Source organism: Fistularia commersonii, chromosome 32, assembly GCF_037954325.1.
Source record: "Fistularia commersonii isolate RoL2024-O1a breed Wild chromosome 32, RoL_Fcom_v1.0, whole genome shotgun sequence".
In the NCBI taxonomy this organism is placed as follows: domain Eukaryota; kingdom Metazoa; phylum Chordata; class Actinopteri; order Syngnathiformes; family Fistulariidae; genus Fistularia; species Fistularia commersonii.
The window spans coordinates 8,563,853-8,580,181 of NC_141315.1; the positions used below are offsets into that span (position 1 = coordinate 8,563,853).

Genomic DNA, 16,329 nt, shown 5'->3' on the forward strand with positions numbered 1-16,329 from the left:
CACCGATTCGTTTTGACTCGTTTTAAGGTCATTAAATCGACGTTGGATCAGCCTCTAGTGCGTTTTTCCACTTTAATTTCGAGTATGACTCCAAATCCAGACCTCCATGGGTTCATAAACTGGATTTATGTGTTTGTGTGATTTTGTTGTCGGCAGATTCAACTATGTCAAGAAAAAAGTATTTCATACGAATATTTCATTAATCGCATCTAGAATGTGTTATTTTAGTGTTCCCTTTATTTTTTTGAGCAATGTAATATGAATAATAATGTCATTTTTATCTCAGAACAGGGTTTCTTCTCTGTGATTTAAGGATTTGTTTGTTTAGTGTGTTTGTTTTGGTCATTCCGATGTAAATAAACAAGGGAATATTCACTTGAGATTGAACATAAATACACAAGAAAACAGTAATTTATGTAAAAATCCAAAAAAAAAGGTCGGTTGACGACATAACGCTAAAAAAAGAAGAACCCTCTCTAAAATTGTCAAATGTGAGGATAAAAAAAAAAAAAAAACAATTTTTTTGTGGCTTTCTTTTGTGATTTGAAGGTTCAGTTACTTTAGTGAGTTGATTTTGGTCTTTCCGACATAAATAAACAACAATATATTCACATGAGATTGAACATAAATACACAAGAAAACAGTAATTTATGTAAAAATCCCCCCCAAAAAAGGTCGGTTGACGACACAACGTTAAAAAAAGATGAACCCTGGCGTGAGGATTAAAAATAAATGTTTTTGCGCCATTTTTTAATTGTGATTTTAGATTTTAGTTACTTCAGTGAATTTATTTCGGTCTTTCCAACATGAATAAAAAACAAAACATTCACAAGATTCAACATAAATACACAAAAAAAAAACCCAGTCATTCACATAAAAACAAAAGCGTCCAGAACCAACTAGCTTTCGGGGGGGATGTCTTGCTAAATTTCCAGCTAAGTCAATTTTCAAGTTAAGATAAAGATAAATCTGAGATTACGAGTTATACCACTGACTCACCTTTGACATAAATAATAACCTCTAAAAGTCGGCAACTTTGGACAAACATATCGAGCGAACGCTCCCGATCTTACCGATGATGCCGCTGTCTCTGCTCTCCAGGGTGGAGGTTGGACTGGTGACGGAACCGTAGGCGCAGTCCTTGTTGCAGGCCTGGCCCGGCATGGCGGGGGGGAGGGTGGAGCAGGGGCTGCCCGCTGGGGGCGAAGCGGTGCTGCTGGTCAGGGTGGAGCACGGGCTGATCCTCTGGTTCTGGCCCTGCGGGGGAGAATCCGACAAGGCGCATTTCGAAGGGTCAGACTCCGTCCGGCGTCTGGATTTGCGCACATCGACCGACGACGCGGTCCAACCGAACGCCGACCGAAGGAGCCAATGGTTTGCAGGGTTTTTACAAAGCAGGTAAAGAACAGCATCAAACGTTTGACAATATGAAAACCCTAGAAACTGGCAGGTGCTGGACGTCTGAAGATGATACTTGGGGGATTTTTTTTTCAATTTTTGCACCTTCCTTAAAATCCCAGCGACTTCAGCGATACCGTTTTGAGGACTTCTGTTTAGCGAAAAAATAAATAAAAATGAAATAAAATGTTTGTCATGCACATCCCGGTCTGGCAGTTACAACCTACTCTCAACCATATATTAAAATCTAGAGGGATTCAAGGATTTATTTAGAAGTGTTTACTGTCATTTGCACCCTCAGGAAACGTGTTTTTCCCTGTACAATGAAAGAGATAAGTTACCAGAGACAAAACATTAAATTGCAAACTATGGGATGTGCAGTCAATTGAGAAAGTTCAAACTGAAATGTGATTTAATTTTGCACTTCCGCAATTAATTAATCCCAGATTAATTAATTAATCCCACGCATTATTTTGTTTTTTCCAGTTGGACCAACAAGGGCTGCTGAGGAGCCCATCTGCGTAAAATTTTAGCGACAAACTTGGGTGAAATGAAGTGAAAACAGCCATTTTCATTTTAAACACAAGAGCAAATCTGAATTATAGTGTTGTCAGAACTACGTAAAGGGGATTCCAGCAGTTGTGCGACAGTAAAGCCATCGAGTAAATAAAGCAATTGCGATTGTCGCAACAAACTTTAGAAAAAATGTGCACGTCTACACACGGAGGGTTGTGACTGACTTGTATGGTTTCCTGAGGCTTCAACAAGGGACTGCAGCTTACAAAGCAAAAAAAAAAAAAAATCTGGACGCAATAAGGTTCAGATATGCGAGAAATCCGCGGATGAGTTTGTGTCGGCGGTGGGCCGAAGGCCCTCGAAGGCAGACGAAACGCGAGGGAGGTGGCGCTCGAGGCGACATGTGGCGCAGCTCCGTAAGAGATACGATACGAGAGGCATCGGCAGCTGACAGCTGGGAGCACGTACGCTTTGCATGGAAGCAAACATCAGGACCAAAACATATCAAGGTATCATCTGCAAAAATGCTCATCAGAAATTCGGACACTTGAAATGAACTTTGTTTGCTTTAAAACTTTTTTTTTTTATACAAAACCATCCCGATTGGCTAGTTCTTTGACCCGGCCTCACACCCCTCACCTCCTCGGCCTCCACGCCACTAGCGCTAGACTACTGGACTGTCCTGCACACACACGCTAACCAACACTACACTAGTTTAGTAACCATACCGTCTACATTTGTTTAGGCAATGTTTAAATGTCCATTTCAACTGTGTTTTTTTATAGCTTGACTTATCATCTGCACATTTCCTCTTGTAAATTACGTCCATGGTTCCCTTTCTCAAGTCCACTGCATAGAAATCACATTTCCATCCGGATAATATGTTCACGGGCCCAGTCTATAAATCACTTGTAAATTATTGACATAATATAACGATGATAATAATAATTATCTGTACTTTATTAATCCCCGTGGGGAAACTCGTTCTCTGCAATGAACCCATCATGGATGAACCATGAGGATCCACCAGCGCCAGGGGAGCAGCTAGCGGTTCGGTGTTTTGCTCAGCAACACTTCGACACACTGAGAGGAGGCGGGACTCGAACCAACGATGTTTGTTGCGAAAGACGATCGCGCGACCTCCTTCGCCGCGCCGCCGCCAAACATGCCATGCACATACGGTTAAAGTATTTCTTCTATTTATCTCTTGCTGCTTTTTTGCACTCCTGGTTCGATGCTAAACTGCATTTCATCGCTCTGCACTTGTACATGCGCAATGACAATAAAGTGGAATAGAAATTTAATATTCTCTTTAAATTGCTATGATAAACGATGACAATAGCGTTCGGACACACTCCCGTTAGCAACAAGAGCACGTATAGAATGTGTCCCGATCCTAGCTTAGCATCATCATTATCCGCTGTAAACAAAGTGCAGCGGAGGCCCGGGGGGGAAAAATAGCTCCTGGTTTGCGGATGCGGTGAATCTCTGCGTTTCAACTGCAGGCAAAGTTAGGGGATCGCTGGAGATTCGACATCATTTTGTAAGAATATTCATCATTTTCACTTTTTTTTTTTTTCTTGATTAACGAGAATAAAGAGTTTTGCCGTTTCCTCTGATTGGACCTTGCAAAAAAAAAAAATTGAAAATCAACCGGAAATAACTGAGAAATGTACACGATACGAGAAAATGAGGAACCGCGGGTTCAGTTGGAGCGCGTTCGCGTCTCGTACCGGCTCTTGATTTGTGGAGGGGTTCGTTTTTTTCCTCGACGGAATCATGTTTCGTGGAGGCAAACTCTGCAAGGACAATAAGTCAGACGCTCTCTGGACTCCCAGCTGGATCAAACTGGTTAGGTGACGCGAGCAGGGACGCGGCGCGCCGTCGAACGATTTGCGGCGGCGTTCTTTCCGACCTCACCTCGGGCACGTCTGACCTTAAAAACATGAACGAGGGTTGAACTGAACCTTGGAGGTCTGGATGTATTCGGGAAGCGGGAGCGCGGGGGGGGGATAAAGGGCAGTTAGCGGCGAGCGGCGAGGTCACCTTGTTCGGTCGGTTCTGCCGCAGAGACACCGGCTCCCGTTAGAAATCGACGACGAAAAAGATCAGCGCCGCAGTTACGTTACGACCGTGTGATGAACACAATTAAAACAAAACACAGCTCCCCGTTGTTTTCTTTCAAATCACATCTGTCTCCTTACTAATGTAATACAATGAATACTATGTTTACTTCCCTTTTTTAGTAAACTTGTGCTGCAAACAGCTCATCGCCGCTCCCTCAGAGCGGATTCTCGAGGACGCGGTAATCATCGGGTAACCATGAATCAGCAAAAACAAACAAAAACTGCCTGATCACCGTTCGGAAAGCATGCGAAGTTCGCAGGCGACATTGTGAGGCGGAGGTGGAGGTGCGGACCGGAGAGGGATGAAGGTCGGACGCGGCAAGAGAGGAACCTCGGCGGAAGAAGGTGCGGGTCAGACGGAGGTCGGTGATTGGCTGAGGGGCGGCCGAGGCACGGGGGAAACCGGGAAGCGAGCTGAGATTTAGTCAGAAATGAAAAACGGACGAAATAACCGACGAGCTGGAGGAGGAGGTGAGGAGAATTATCCAGGCTCATTTCTCAATCCAATATATTCTTTTTTTAACAAAACTGAAACGACATGTTTCAAGGATCAGAGTGCTGCTGTGTCAGACGCCTACGGCTGAAACGCATCTTTGAATCGTTTGCTTCTGCAGGAAGTCAGTCTTCTGCTCGCTTTACTGCAGAAATACTTCCTGTGCACGGCTCTCTGAGTGTAGCGGAGGCCGGATACCGCGAAAAACGAGCCCGTCCCCTATCGCAACAGGCTTCCTGTCGCGATTTCCAAGCCGCCGTCCACGAAAGGCTTGTAATTCAGGCAAATTAGAAACATTACGACTTAAAAAAAAAAAAAAAAAAAAAATCACTTCTTTATCTGCTAATACTTGGTGTCTTCAGGCAGTCTTTTTCTCTCTCTTTTTTTTTTTTTTTTGCTAATGACTCAAACAAACTCACAATGTGGAGGCCAGGGTTTTGGGGCAGATATCCGGAATAAGTTTACGCGGCGTGCACGAATCAGCGGGGCGCCGGCGTGAGTCACCGTGTGTCTTCGGAGAGAAAAAAAAAAAAATTGAAATTTTTTTAAAAAGAGGCGCTCTTGATTCATACACCCCCACCGCTCAAGCGCGGGCAGTCCGTCGCTTAATCCCTTATCCGCAACGCCTCGGCGCAAAACCCGCTAAGGAGACCCCGGCTGCAGGTCCCTCCCCTTCGTCCTCTGTGTTTCCGGAAAGAAAAAAAAAAAAAGCGCCGGCTTGTCAAACCAGGTTTAGGTTTAGAAAGCGGGGCATCTGCTGCGGCGCCGGGAGCAGGCCGGCTCTGCCAGGAGCTGTTTGTTGCGCGGCCGCCGGATTTTTTGCGAACGGAAAGGTTATGGGGTGAAATCGCCCTCCAGCCCCGTTCGAGGAAAAAAGCGCGAGGCACCCGAGTCGGACACGCGCGGAGCGATTTGATGCCGATAAGGGCTCATCGACGGCGTTTCTCAATGATTGTTGCCGCCGCGGATGATAATAATAACAAACATTTCACTGATCAGGATCTTTGGAATTCAGTGACATCACTGGATTTAGGGGAGAAAAAAAAAAAAACAAAACAAATACATGGCGTCGGATTCAGGCATCGGCAGAGATCCGATCTGTTCACGTCAACCGTAGGGGTCGCTTTGCACGCTCTTTCCCGCCCGCCTGATGTCACCGTGACGACCGCTATCTGGACTCTCTGCTCGCGGGGGGGAGGATCCGTCAGGAGCCGTGGATTCGTGGAAAAGCGGCGCGCTTGTGTCGTCAGAAGACGAATTGTCACGCCAGAAAAACAGGCGCTACGTGAATAACATCAGCGGGTTGTAAAAGAGGTCGGCGGCGGCGGCGGCGGCGGCGAGGTTCCCTCACCTGTCTGGCCTCGGGCTCCTCCATGCTGTACGGGGCGCCGGCCGGCCCCTCGCTCACTTTGTCTCCCAGAAGGAATCCCAGACGCGTCATCAATGTGTTGGCCGCCTCGTCCACCGACGGAGGGGGGCCCAGCTCATGGCTCGACTCCCCTGAGAGAGAGAAGGGGGGGCCGGAAAGAGGGCGTCAGTGGTGTGGAGACGCTAAAGCATTTAAAATAATTTTAAAATAAATTGTTTTTTCCTCCTGTTTTATTGCCATTTTTTTTTTTTTTTTTTTTTTTTAAATTAGACCCCAATTTTTTTTTTTTTTTTTTCCCAGTTATTCTTTTTAAAATGACTTCATTGACTTCATTGACAAATTGACAAATTAATATCATTACAAAATATTTTGGGTGGAAAATTTTTGAACCCGTCAGGGAATTCCTCGATGACACGGGAACTTCTTTTTAATTAATGTTTTCAACACTTGATAGCCTTAACCTTGACAATTTATATTTTATTGTATTTCTTATTCTCCCTCCTTCCTACTATTATCTATTACTGTTATGTTTTTGCTTGAAACTCTGGCACAACAATTTCCTTCGGCATAAATAAAGTTGTTCTCATCTCATCTCATCTCATCTCATCTCAAAGAGCAAATGAAGCAAATAAAAACAATCCCGCCAAGAGACGACCAGATGATGATGCCATGTACAAAAAAAAAAGGCGTGATGAACCAAAAACAAACACGCACGAGACCAACCCCTTTTTCAAATAGGATCAAGAAAGTCACGGGAAAAAGAAAAATATAAACTCCACGAATCATCTCTGAGAGAAGATTTAGCAGCCGCTCTGCATTTCCGATGTTTTTTTTTTTTTTTTTTTTTTTTCCTTCCCCGTGCATCTGAGGAACCGTCTGGACACGAGATGTTTCTCAAATCCGACAAAAAAGCGGAGCCACGTTAGCTTAGCGGCGACTTTCCCTCTTAAAACCAACCCCGCATTGCTTTTTTCCCCTCCGGCGCGGCAGACCTCGGAGCACGCCGGGCTCCGGGCGACGATATCAAAACACCCTACCTGAGTTTTCTCGGCGCCGGGAGCTGTGCATCTCACACACACACGCACAAACACACACACACACGCTCCAAAACAGCCGGCTGTTTCACCGGAGTCCTTGCAGACGCTTCACAAAGACTCTATTCATGCTGACGGGCGAAACTCGCCGCGGCGGCTCCTTCCACTCTCTCTCTCGGCGGCGGTAGCTGCCGTGACGCAACCAGACACGCCCCTTACCTGCAGGAGCGGCTCTGTGTGTGTGTGTGTGTGTGTGTGTGTGTGTGTGTGTGTGCAGGCTCCCTTATCCTGTTTACATGACCTTTCTGGTCCCGGGAGAGGGGCGAGGCCCGCGTCGCCCGTTTGCCTACGCGATCATCCCAAGTGCAAACGCCGCGCAAACACACACTCGCCGCCGGCGGGGATGCCAGCTCGACACACTCCGCTCCGGGAGCGCGCACATAATCCCCCCATCTGGTCACCTCGGTTATTTTCCCACACACAACAACCCCCTCCTTCCTCGCCGCCACCACTGGCGAGGAATCCCATTTTTCAAAACGCTTCCCCCGGAGGTAAACGCCGATATCAATTTCATTTTAATTTCCCTTAATCCACCGGAGTGGACCCTTTTCCCGACTCGCGGCCGGCTAAACGCGCCCGTCACTGGACGCATAAGCCTCGGAATTGGCGCGGACGCTAATGACACCCGAGCCCAGTTGGCCGCCGTTTAAATAAACAGCCGAGCGAGAGGGAGGCGGCTGTCAGGAGAGCCGGTTTGCATCTCGCCGCGTCCGTTTTCCAGCGGGGCCGGTCGGACCGGACGGGCAGGAAACTCGGCGGAGGCCCTGACTGACAGCCGTTAGGGCCGCCGCCGCAAATATAGATAATAAATTATGGAAGCATCAATTAATAGAGTAATAAATTGAAAATGTATTTAATTAATCTGAAAAAATAAATAAAATAAACTGAGTTTTAAATGAACGTAGTTCTACCAATAAAATACATTAAAATATCATATCAGGGGCGAAAGGAAAGCTTATTTAGATGTCTGAATATGTTAATGTATTTCATTAATTTCTGAAAAAAAATACCTAAAAAAAAATTGGAAAAAAGATGAATGTAGTTGTAACATAAAATACAATAAAATATCATGATATCAGTGAGGGAGGGAAAGCTTGTTTAGATGTCTAAATATGTTAATGTATTTCATTAATTTCTAAAAATAATATTACTTGAAAAAAAATGGAAAAAAAAGATGAATGTAGTTGTAACATGAAATACAATAAAATATCATGATATCAGTGAGGGAGGGAAAGCTTGTTTAGATGTCTAAATATGTTAATGTATTTAATTCATTTCTAAAAATAATATTACTTGAAAAAAAATGGAAAAAAAAGATGAATGTAGTTGTAACATGAAATACAATAAAATATCATGATATCAGTGAGGGAGGGAGAGCTTATTTAGATGTCTAAATGTGTAAATGTATTTCATTAATTTATAATAAAAAAATAAACTGAAAAAAAAAATTGGAAAAAAATGAATATAGTTCTAAAATAAAATACAATAAAATATCATGATATCAGCGAGGAAAAGAAAGCTTAATTAGGTGTCTCAATAAGTAAACTTAGTTAATTAATTAAAAAAAATGAATAAATAAGCAGAAAAAAAATGAATGTAATTCTAAAATAAGAAGAAAATACGATAAATGATCATGATATCAGTGAAGAAAGGAAACCTTAATTATTTGTCAAAATATGTAAATGTATTAAGTCAATTAGAAAAAGGAAAAATATTGGGAAAAAAAAATAAATGTAGTTCTAAAATAAAATAGAAAAGCGTATTTAGTTGTCTCAAGATGTTTACAGTGCCTGAAATATTTTTGAAATTTAAGATCACGGATTCTTTAGCGTGAAGGTATTTCTGTCTGAGTCCGGCGGCGTTCAAAACACCGAGGGGAGACGTTTCAGATACGCGGCGAGCGCTTAGCATTCGCAACCAGACGCGATGATTGACCGCCCCGCCATCCAATGACGGCCGAGACAAGTAATCGATTACTTGTCCGCTCACAAATGAACGGCAAACGGTTTGTAAATCACAAACATATCTAGCGGATTCCTCCCCCGGCGTTAAGACGTGGGGCGGACAGTCTTCCCGAATGCTGAGGCCGAAGGTTTCGACCCCGGGGGTTTGACCTGTCCGGTTTCGGGGAAAGGAAATGATGGGATGTTGCGCCCTCTGGGTGTTTTTATCCGCCCATCCTGACGAAATGTCCGGGACAGGTTCCCGGACGGCGACGAGATCGCCGATTGTCAGTTATCTGGCGGAGGGGGCATGTCGCCGCGCGGAATGAAATGACGGGATTAGCGAGCGCTAACGCCGCTCTGTCAACACGCCGGTCTTATCACGTCCGATCACACCAGTCGTCGTAATTCCTCCGGGCTGATCGAGAGGCGGCGGAGTCGTCACGCTTTTGTTTCTGTCACATGAAGCATCGGGGAAGACGTCTGACGGGTTACGCGTCCCGACGTGACTTGTGTTTTCCCACGGATTCGCCTTTGTTTGGCCCCCGGCGGGACGGCGGCGGGCGTCCTGGATGCGGGCGATCGCCCCTGGGAACAAGCCAGAGCGTCTGGAGGCGTGGAGGAATATAGTAAGCGGCGAATATATTAGCGCCGCTTAGTGGAGCGCTCCCGGAGGCGTGCCGAAGGCTCCCCGTCCAACGCCTCCGTCTGCATCCTAAGCGGTTTCCCAATCCGTCGCCCCTTTCCAGGTCCTCCTGTCTTCGCCCCTCTCTTTCTAAGCCGCCGTTATTCCCGCTTCTGCCCGCCGTCCCGTAATCAGGGTCCACGGTTCGTGTTTCCTTTTCGGTGTCAAGAGAGTAGATCTCTCGCGGTGACTTGTTGCTAACTGGGGTTCAAGCTTTCACTCACAAAAGAACACTTCACAAAAACAACAAAAACGTCTTAGTCATCGTCAAACACTGGTTGCTCAGGCAACCACAGTCATGGCATCAAAGGGCAGGGAGTAAATATATTTAGAGCTTTCACAATGTATTTTTTTTTCTATACAAATTATATATACTGTAACCTGTATAACCTATATTAAAAAGGTGATGTAAATCTCTCTCTCTCTCTCTCTATATATATATATATGTATATACATACATACATACATAAATATAAAAACACATTATACATGTGTATATATATTTATATACACATATATTTATAAACACTTGATAGCCTTAACCTTGACAATTTATATTTTATTGTATTTCTTATTCCCCCTCTTTCCTACTATTGTCTATTATTGTTATGTTTTTGCTTGAAACTCTGGCACAACAATTTTCCTTCGGGATAAATAAAGTTGTTCTCATCTCATCTCATCTCTCATATATATATATATATATAATACTATATATTATATATAAATAGGATCGATCCAGCCATCCAGTGAAGACCGCTGTAATGGCTAAAATGTAATTATAATTGTAAATCATTTTTTTAAAAACTTGTTTTTTAAGGTGGGATGTCACTATGACGAACCATCAGAGAAAATTTAAGTAAAAATATAAGAAAGAAATAAACCCAAGTGACATTTTTGTGATATATATATCAAATTATATCTTTTTTTTTCTTCTGCACGTTGACCCTTCGGGGGAAACCAACGACGCATATAAATCGCATAAATATCATCTACATCTGCTATTTCTATTTTTCTTAAATCATCTGCCCAGGACTAATGAGCTGCTATCAAAGAGGACGCACGTATTACCATAATGTCGGGGTAGCATTTATTGATTCCCTTCCGCCGGTCGTTCCACTCTTTGGCTCTTTAAATACAGATTATGATAATCGCGAAGGACGCCTCTTGCCGCACTGCTTCCAAGTCGCACGCTTGAAGCAACGGCGTTTTAAAATCTCTCAAAACTTCAGTTCGCCATGATTAAAAATCATATATATTTTGTAAAAAAAAAAAAACACAACAACAACAAAAAACGCAGGAATGAGGCACATTTCTCTGAGGCGGCCCCCGTAACACTGATTTTCTCTCTCACACACACACACACACACACACACACACACACGCATGCATGCGCTCCCCTTCATTGGATTCCTGAGCTGCAAAGGAGACAGATGGTTGTCATAGCAACTATCTTTGCGCGCAGCTAGGAACGTGTTTCTGTGCGAGCGCATCTGCTTCTCCCCTCGGCCGCGCACGGATCTGCCCCTCCAGAGCCAAGAGGAAAAGGCCGACGCGAGCTGGGGTGTGTGTGTTGAGTGGCAGGTACCCTAACACACACACACACACACACACACACACATATGCATACAAACAGCGAGGCTCATATTTCACCCCCACCTGCAGCGAGGAAAACAATTCACCGAACGACAGCCGGACAAGCGGGACAGGCGGCGCACGTGGCCGGTGGGAAAAAGTCACGGCGAGTGAACCCGAGGGGGGGGGGGGGGGGGTCGACAAGAAGCGAAAAAGACAAAAAAAAATAAAAATAAAAAATAAAAAAGGCTTAGCGGCCGCTTCCTGAGCCGCGGTTTCGAGGGAGATGCGGGGGCAATTATTATGGTAATAACAACAACTTGCAAGCTCAGGTTTGCACGGGCGGAGATACGATCGAGAAACCCGCACTCTGAATCCTAATCGGGAGATTGTGTGTGTGTGTGTGTGTGTGTGTGGGGTGGGATTTTGCATTCCTGAGCGCTTAGGCATCTTCTCCATGTCACAATATTTCAGTAGCGATGGGTTGATAAAGACCGCGGAATAATAAGAACCCGCCACCTTGTTTGTTCCAGATCGCCAGAACGGAATCCCGTTTTCCTCGTCTCTCTTCGGCAAATAATCCTAAAAGTCTGACCGCTTCGCGATGAAGGCGGCGTTCGGCGATTCCCCTACTTTTCCCTCGCACATTGGATCCGCCGCCTGCGTCCAACTGACCACTCCCGACAACTAACTGTCCGGATCCTTATCGGTGTTTGCGGTTCTTCAAGCAGGAGGTCGGATCGTCGGGCCCAATTTAAGAGGAGCTGCTTCGTCGCCAGATTGTTAATCTACAGTGGCGACTCCAGAATCTACAGTTCCTTCTTAATAAACCCCTTAAAACGACTTACTCCTCAGAGTGTTTTTGCATTTGGGTCAGGCGCCCTCCGAAAACCGACGCTTTCACTGCATCCGTAAATCTTTTCTACCGATACGTTCACCGTACATGACCCAAGCGGCCGCTCCGACCTTCCTCCGAGGCATCCGACTCCTTCCCGATCCTCTCCGTCCTCCTCGCCGCCAAGAAGAACCTCAACATCTGCATCTCTGCCTCTCCTTTCATTCACTGTGGTATTTTTTTATTTAAAATCCGCCCAATCAGATGTCCCGCAACGCCGGCAACACAAGGACGCACGAAAATTGGTCAAAGTTTTGTTTGTGGATATTTGGAGTGTCACCGTCGTGCGGACACGCGGGTTTACTTCTCCCAGATTTTGGCTTGCAGGCGCTTCCACAGCAAAGGAGAAGAAAAACAAACGGCCTCGTCGGTAGGCGACCATTAACGATCTCGGATTTCCTGAAGAGCAACGGCTAATTGATCGCTCCTTCACGAAGTTCGCCGACTTGTGTTGCCATGGTTACAATGATTACGGAGGGATTAAGGTCAGGGGAGGCTACAGGGCGGAGCGGCACGGCGGCCGTCTGCGAGCGGTTCGTGTTAAAACAAGGGAGGCGGCGTGGATGGTTCCGGATGTGTGTGTGTGTGTGTGTGTGTGTGTGTGTGTGTGTGTGTGTGAGCGGTTACACACAGGTGTGTTTCAAGAGCACACGGATGGGAAAGAACAGGTCCGGGAGGAATTGAACGCTTAAAATTTTTCAACTTTTATAAACCTGATAATATGGAATAAAAAAAATAAAATAAAAAATTTAAAAAATGATGCGGTGGAACTAAAAAAAATAAAATTAAATATAAATAATATAATTAATTTATACAACTATAAATAAAATACAAAAAATAATATAATTGAGTTTATCAGGATTGAATAAAGTAATGTATCTGCTGCTGAGCTCCTGCAGGACTCGCATCCTCCGTCAAACGTAATCACGAGTCGCGTCGCGTCGTTAACGGACTTTATTATTATTATCATTATTGATTGTCCCCGTTGACGTGGACGCATCCTCGCTCGCTCATAAACCGAAAGAGTAAGCGCTGCATTTGACTTGCGGGTATCGGAAGCGCATTAAAATGTCCATTAGGACTTCGCTTGGCCAAGAGCGGCCGCGGTTTCGCTCGATCGGCGCGTCCGAAGGCAATTAGCGCGTCGAGTCCGTTTCGGCGCTGGAAAGCGTCTTTTTTCCACCCGAATATCGACGACTAAAGAGCGTCGGCATTGCGGGAAGGGAACGTGATCTGAAACTGAAAAATGGGACGACCCCGGCAACCGAAGGCCCCGTTTAGCGAGGATCAACAAAGGATGTCAAGAACCACTGGAGGTGAGATGCAGAGGGCCAACGTACGAGCGATCCGAGAAAAGACGCATGACCTAAACTGTTTTTTGTTTTTTTTTCAGGCACAAAAAAAAAAAAAAATCCCGCCCCAACTTTCTCCGGGCGCCCGTGTCAGCGGCGCGGCGCCGACTGGCACGCGATCAGATGTTAAGCCCGTGCCCCGCTGTGACTTATGCCAGGGAACCCTTGTTAAGAGCTAAGATGGCCATCTGTCCGCCCGGAAGGTGCGATCCCTCTTCCGTGAAAACTCATAAAGGCTAAAGGAGTCCGATGGCGACGGCTCTCCTCTGGACACGCGCTTACATGTTTGCCTCATAATGTTTGATATTTAATTTGACCTTTACTGAGTTCCTGTGCTTGAAAAATATGAATGAACCTAAAAAAGGAAAGGTATCTTTATTGAGTGTCACGTCCGCTTTGGGATTGGACCAGCGTTTTCCCGATGATGCATGTCTGTAACGGTTCGCGTGGCAGCGGTCAGGGCACAGGGGTCAAACTCTGGCCCGCGGGCCGAATTTGGGCCGCACTGTAATAATATTTGACCCGCAAAGCCATATCAAATAGTCTACAGTACATGTACCGCTAATTCTACAAATCCCAGAATTTTCTGTTGGTGTTTTGGTACGAAGATCACAACAGGACCCATAAACACCCTCTCCTCTGTTGACAGTAGTCATAGCAACCTTATGCTAATACTGGCAACCTGCTGCTTAGCAAAAAAAAAGAAGAATTTTGCATGTATGCAATATTAAGTTATACATTGTATTAAGCTATGCTTGTTCCATTTGGTTTTTAAGCAAAACTTGTTTGGGTCCATATGAAAAGGTTCATTTTTACATCAGGAGGAAGATTTTTTTTTCAATAAATATCAAGGTTAGCCCATGACTTTGTCCAAGTTTTGAATTTTGGCCCTCTGCGTATTTGAGTTTGCCACCCCTGGGTCAGGGGGTCGCGTTTGCACCCGAATGTAACATTTATGCCGTATAATTCAGGCCATATCGCATCTGTTTTCAGGGACAACTGACGTGCTGGTACAATAAACACGGGAGAAAAAAAAAAAAAAAAAAAAAAAATCTCCGACCCCACCCGCTGCCCCCGACCCATTGTTATTGCGTGGAGCTTCGGCTGTTCCGCGATCTACCGCAGCAGAGATTACCATTTTCGGATGCGAAGAAAAAAACAAAATCCGCAGGAAGCCTTACCGGCACGTCTCCACTGATAGGTTATTCCACAGTCCATCGGACGGGAGCGCCGCGTGGTAAACCCACACGCCGGGTTTTTCATCCGACGAACGGGAAAAACATTGACTCCTGCTGCACGGGAACACGGAGCGCCGTCACAGGACGCGCGGCGGGACATCTCGATGTAAAGATCACCTCCTCGACGCGGAAAAAAGGCCGACAGATGAGTAGGAGGAGGAGGAGGAGGAGGAGGAGGGCGGCTCCCGCCATCCAGGCGTGAGAAGGCGGATACGACCCGGACCGGGAGTTCACGTCCTCGAGCGACCCGGTTTCCCGCCGCCGCCCCCCCACGGCGAGCGCGGAGAGGAGAGTCAGGCCGAAAAGAGGGGCTTTGGCGGGGGAAGGGGGCGACTCTGGACCGCAGGATTATAGACTAAGCGCTGACTGTGAACAGAAAACAGCGACGGCCCCTAATCGAGCTCCCCGAGCGCAGCGAGAGAGAGCGGGGAGGGAGGATTAGCGCCGAGGAGGAGGAGGAAGATGGACACCGCCGCGCTGTTTCATTAACCAACCCGATGTTTTTTCGCTTTTCGACCGGATTCCCGCCGACCCTTCCCCTCCGCCTCCTCCGCACGATGGGACGGGTTTGGGCAACGCGACTTACCGGGGCGGTATCGGTCCACGTCGGGGTTCTTGACGGTGTCGGAGGTGTGTGTAGGGGAGGCGAGCTCTGATTGTGGAATGCGCGGGCTCTCCACAAACTTTGCTTTCCGCAGCGGGGCTGGGAGCAGAAAGCGTGCACACGTATAGAGGACACACACACACACACACAGATAGACACACACATACAGATGCGGGAGAAAGAGGGGAGTGACAGGGACAGGACAGGGAGGAAGGAAGAAAGAGGTGGATAAAATTAAAACCTTTTTTTTTTTTTTTTTTAGGGTCAAATGCTAATGATGCTAAATGACATCCGGGAAAACGGGGAAAAGTAGAAAGCGAGGGGCCGACCGGGCGATATCGCGAAACACCAAAAACAAGAATCGGGTGATTTCCGTCGTCCACGCGGACATCGTTTTCTGATATTTTCCGAACTTTCCGGGGACATCGTGCTAGCGGCGAGCTAACGCAGCTGTTTCTGATGACGGAGCAGAGACAGAACGCGACCTGAAAGGAAGACGGCTTAGCGACAGTTAGAGATGGTTAGGAGACGTCGAGGGAAAGGGTTCGATGGAGGAGGTTGATTGGCGGGGGCTACGTAAGGGTACGTAAAAATTGCGGCGATCGCGTCGGTTCGTTCCGGCTCCGCTCGACATCCGCATCCACGGTGCAGATCCTCATCGTGTCGACCGATACCTCCGGCTTTTCTAGAACGCGTAAATACGTCGGTCAGAAAAAAACGACGCCCCGCGACGGACCTGGAGGCCGGCCCGGGCCGAGCGAAGATCTCGCCGTCGGCTAAACCGAGCGCGCGGCTTAATGTTTTATAAAATGTAATTTCATCTTTTATTTTCTCTTCTTTGGGGATCGGGGCGGATGGGAGCTAATGATAATAGTTTTTTAATTGACTTATCTGGTTAAGCGCTGTTTTAAAATAGATTTTGCGGCGTGTCTTAATACGGGCCGCCGCACATGTCTGGACCGAAATGCTAAAAGGGTTTTTGGGGGGGCCGGAGTCGAACCCCGCGGGGAATAAATGCCTTGATCACTTCACAAAAGGCCAGTG

At 46.3% G+C, this 16,329-nt stretch overlaps 1 protein-coding gene across 12 annotated transcripts in view; it reads right to left on the bottom strand.

Annotated features, from left to right (window-relative positions):
* Positions 1-16,329, bottom strand: part of tanc2b (tetratricopeptide repeat, ankyrin repeat and coiled-coil containing 2b) — a 180,379-nt gene that overhangs the window by 53,808 nt on the left and 110,242 nt on the right. For 9 of the 12 annotated variants that reach the window (XM_086139432.1, XM_086139437.1, XM_086139435.1 and 6 more), the window contains 3 exons: positions 15,268-15,384; positions 5,885-6,033; positions 1,074-1,257 (listed from right to left, as the gene is read on the bottom strand). In XM_086139432.1, the coding sequence (XP_085995558.1) occupies positions 1,074-1,257; positions 5,885-6,033; positions 15,268-15,384 (450 nt within the window). Of the gene's footprint in view, positions 1-1,073; positions 1,258-5,884; positions 6,034-6,939; positions 7,393-15,267; positions 15,385-16,329 lie in introns of those variants that run through there. The other 3 variants (XM_086139436.1, XM_086139441.1, XM_086139444.1) reach the window with 2 other exon arrangements.